General features: G+C 49.8%; 1 protein-coding gene across 1 annotated transcript; it reads left to right on the plus strand.

The window, feature by feature from the left end:
- The first annotated feature begins 161 nt into the window (after positions 1 to 161).
- On the plus strand, positions 162 to 3,882 carry Hoxc8 (homeobox C8). The gene is made up of 2 exons (XM_021183863.1): positions 162 to 838; positions 2,185 to 3,882. Exons 1-2 carry the CDS (start codon positions 403 to 405, stop codon positions 2,475 to 2,477), a joined length of 729 nt encoding a protein of 242 aa, XP_021039522.1. The 5' UTR covers positions 162 to 402; the 3' UTR covers positions 2,478 to 3,882.
- Positions 3,883 to 3,948: the final 66 nt, after the last annotated feature.

Genomic DNA, 3,948 nt, shown 5'->3' on the forward strand with positions numbered 1-3,948 from the left:
TCTCTCTCCCTCTCTCTCTCTCTCTCTCCCTCTCTCTCTCTCCCTCTCTCTCTCTCTTGCTCGCTCGCTCGCTCGCTCGCCTGTCTTCATGTCGTGGATTGATGAACGCGAATCGCGTGTAAGCGCCGCCACCGCCGGGAGTCTGAGGAATTCGCCTGGGCTGTTAGAGGAAAGAGCTAAGTGAGAGCGCGCGCTCTACCTACCGACAGTGAGCTGAGAGCTGCCGCCGCCCGAGCCCGCAGCCGGCACCGCGCCCCCACCTGCCCAGCCCCCAGCCCAGCAGTCCAGCCCGGGGGAGCCGGCCAGCTTGGGGTTCGGTCCCGGGGGGAGGGGAGTTTCGGGGATACCCGGCGGGGGAGCGTGATCCAAGGGGAGGGGGCCGCGGGTTTTCATGTACCCAGCATGAGCTCCTACTTCGTCAACCCCCTGTTTTCCAAATACAAAGGCGGCGAGTCCCTGGAACCGGCCTATTACGACTGCCGGTTCCCTCAGAGCGTGGGCAGAAGCCATGCGCTGGTGTACGGGCCCGGCGGCTCCGCGCCCGGTTTCCAGCACGCCTCGCACCACGTCCAAGACTTCTTCCACCACGGCACCTCCGGCATCTCCAACTCGGGCTACCAGCAGAACCCATGCTCGCTGAGCTGCCACGGAGACGCCTCCAAATTCTATGGCTACGAGGCGCTCCCCAGACAGTCCCTTTATGGGGCTCAGCAAGAGGCGAGCGTGGTGCAATATCCCGACTGTAAATCCTCCGCCAACACTAACAGTAGCGAAGGACAAGGCCACTTAAATCAGAACTCGTCTCCCAGCCTCATGTTTCCATGGATGAGACCCCACGGTGAGAAGCCTTTTCTCTTTTCCCCTTGGTCTCCCGCGCTCCGGGGTCTTCCCCCCTCCCTCGCCTCCTTTTTGTCTGCCCTCGCTCGCTTTCCTTCCTGGCTTTGGGGGTCTCTCCCACTCCACTCCCGTGCCTGGGTGGGTTCCTGGGAGATTGAAAGGCTTGGCTGGGGGTGGGGCGTGGGGTGCCTGAGACATTGTGCTTATTGGGGTGAAGGTGGGGAAAGGTGATTTGTGGGCGCAAAGGGTTAAAAATCGTTTTCTCTATTCCTTCTGTCTCTCCTTCTTCCCATCTGTAAAGCCAAAGTTGGGGAGATGGCTGGCAAGAGCACCCCAAGTAAACTGAGGTTATCAGTCTTTGGGGTTGGTAGCCAGTTTCCCCAAAGACATTTCCCAACGCCAGCCATTCCAAGACAGTGTCCAGACTATTGGGTGAAAAGGAGGCCCTTTGCTATCCACCCCCTAGTCAGGGAGAGGGGCAAGTCCTCCCCCGCCCAAAGACAAGCCTTCTGCCTCTCTAGGATCGTCACTTCTTCCCCTCAGAGAAGCAGCCTGAAGGCCACTACCCCAACTTTTCTGTACTTCCTCCAATTGGAGAGAAGACTGAAAGCCCGAGAAGAGGAAAATGATTGCTCAAAAAGAGAGAGGGGTCATACCAAGTAGGGGCCTCTGAGATCCAGGGGACACGAGTCAGGCTATCCGCCAATCAAGAACTATGGAGTCTCTTGGAGAGCTGTTCAGGTCATGAGCCCCTCCAAGGGTGGCCCTTCATGGCCCAATTTCGAAGTACAGGGGGAAGAGATAACGACAAGTTCCGGCAGGGATGGCCCTTGATTTATTTTTGGTCTCCAGTTAGCAATCAGGCAGGGCAGTGATACATTCCAGAAGATCAATTATTTTTCTTATTGGAAAAGCATTAGGCAGAGATCGGCAAGGAGGGGGCAATTGGCACAGCCCCCTTTCCTTTAACCCCAGCCCTTTTCCTTTCTTTTGGAAACAGATTATTTCCCTAGGCCGCCTCACTAAATGCCATTCTGCACTTGTAAACAAAGCTGCAAGGGCTAAGCTGTAGGCCTGAGGGACCCTGATGGCTTCCTTGTCCACCTCAAGCCCTTACTTTTCAGACAGCCACGTCCCAGCCCCCACCTTCACCCACCTCCCAAGGTGAAGGAAGTCAAACCAAAACAGCTATGGAAACTTTTCCTGCCCTTGCTTGCCTTCTGCTGTCGGCCTTATCGGCAGGAGGGAGGGAGAACTGGGAATAGCAGAGAGGGAAGTTTGTGGGGCTGTGTTGGGGGGCGGAGCCCCCACCCAGACATAACCAGACTGGGGTTCTGTTCTGTTCAGCTCCTGGGCGGCGCAGCGGTCGACAAACTTACAGCCGGTATCAGACCTTGGAACTAGAGAAGGAGTTTCTCTTTAATCCTTATTTGACCAGAAAGCGCCGGATTGAAGTCTCTCACGCCCTGGGACTGACGGAAAGACAAGTGAAGATTTGGTTCCAGAATCGAAGGATGAAGTGGAAAAAGGAGAACAACAAGGATAAACTGCCTGGGGCCCGAGATGAGGAGAAGGTGGAAGAAGAAGGGAACGAGGAAGAGGAGAAAGAGGAGGAGGAAAAGGAAGAAAATAAGGACTAAGGAAAAAAAAGAGAGAAAATCAGCACCCCCCCCCCAGCAACTCCCTTGAAGTTTCGTTTTATGGTAGCAGATAAATTGAGAAGTTTACGACTGTCATTTGCTTTTATAGAGAATAGAATGACACTCACAACTCTAACTACCTGTCAGATAGTTGCAGCTCTGCTTTTATTACCTTTGGGCTTCCCCCCACTCTTTATTTGTCTGGGGGTTGGGAGGGGGAACCTGAGACACAGGGAAAAGTTCTGTTCTACTCCATGCCCAGCATACACTCTTCCTGCTCCCACCTTCTGGGCCCTTCCCCATAAAGTCTAACCCTTCACACACACACACACACACACACACACACACACACACACACACACACACACACACTTCTCTCCACACTCCCTCTTCACGGTGCTTCTCTGGTATTTATTTTAAAAGGGATTCCCCTGAAGATATAGAAGATGATTCCTGGCTTTGCTTGTATGCTGGGAATTAGAATACTGGATTAACAGTTTTGTTTTGTTTTGTTTTTTAATGAAAAGAAAGAAGAAAAAAACAGGAAAGGGGGAAATGAAAGGAAAAATTAAAAAGAAATAAAAGATAGCAAAGAAGATCCCCCTCCCCCTCTGAGGCTCTTTCCTTAGAAAACCCCCTTGACTTTCTCCAGGAATCTGCTGGAAATCAAGGAGATGTGGGTTTCTCTACCCACCTCCTTCCTGAGGGGTCTATTAGAACTGGCAATGGTCTCTGAAATCCTACCTATCCATCCCATAGTCACTTGGGTCCATGCCTTCCTTGCCTTGCCTTTGCTGTTTGATCTTTTGCCCCCCCCCTTCCTCTGAGCTGTGTTAGTGTTTGTGCTCAGAAATCACCATAATCATGAAAATAATATACTGATAATAAATCTTTAACATACTACCTAAAGGGAACCTGCAATAATCTTGGGAAAAAAAAAAGAAAGAAAGAAAAAAATCCTAATACAGGAGGGAGAAAAAAAAAGAAAAAAAGAAAAAAAGAAAAAAAGAAAGAAACCTCCAGCGTATTTTATCACTACCTATAGAAAGAAATCCTGCTTTGAGAGTATTTGTAATGCGGTTTTGTTGTTGTTTGTTGCTGCTTCTTTCACTAAGAAAAAAAAAAAAATCCCAACAACTGAGACTGCCTAGCCCGCCGGTCTTGTGCGCTTTTATTGTGCTTCTAACCCCAGTAGAGTAGAACTAAACTGCACTGAATGTATAGTTACTCTGTCTTGAATTCTCTGTTTATGCAATGTGCTCGAAAGGAAAAAAAACGTTAAAATATATCTATAATAATAATTTTGGTCATTTGTCTTTATGTCCAGCTATGAATGTAGATTTTGTGTCCTGAAAGCTCTGTTCCTGGTCCAAGTACTTTGTATTGTATACGTGAGTCATAATAAAAAAAAAAAAAGAATTAAAAAGTAGAGCTGGAATGACTTGCTGTTTCTCTACAACTCTTCCCCATT

Source organism: Mus caroli, chromosome 15 (assembly GCF_900094665.2).
Source record: "Mus caroli chromosome 15, CAROLI_EIJ_v1.1, whole genome shotgun sequence".
In the NCBI taxonomy this organism is placed as follows: domain Eukaryota; kingdom Metazoa; phylum Chordata; class Mammalia; order Rodentia; family Muridae; genus Mus; species Mus caroli.

Coding starts and splice junctions, on each gene's coding strand:
- Hoxc8 (XM_021183863.1), top strand. CDS start 403: ATGAGCTCCTACTTCGTCAACCCCCTGTTTTCCAAATACAAAGGCGGC. Junction 839..2,184: donor TCCATGGATGAGACCCCACG/GTGAGAAGCCTT, acceptor TGTTCTGTTCAG/CTCCTGGGCGGCGCAGCGGT.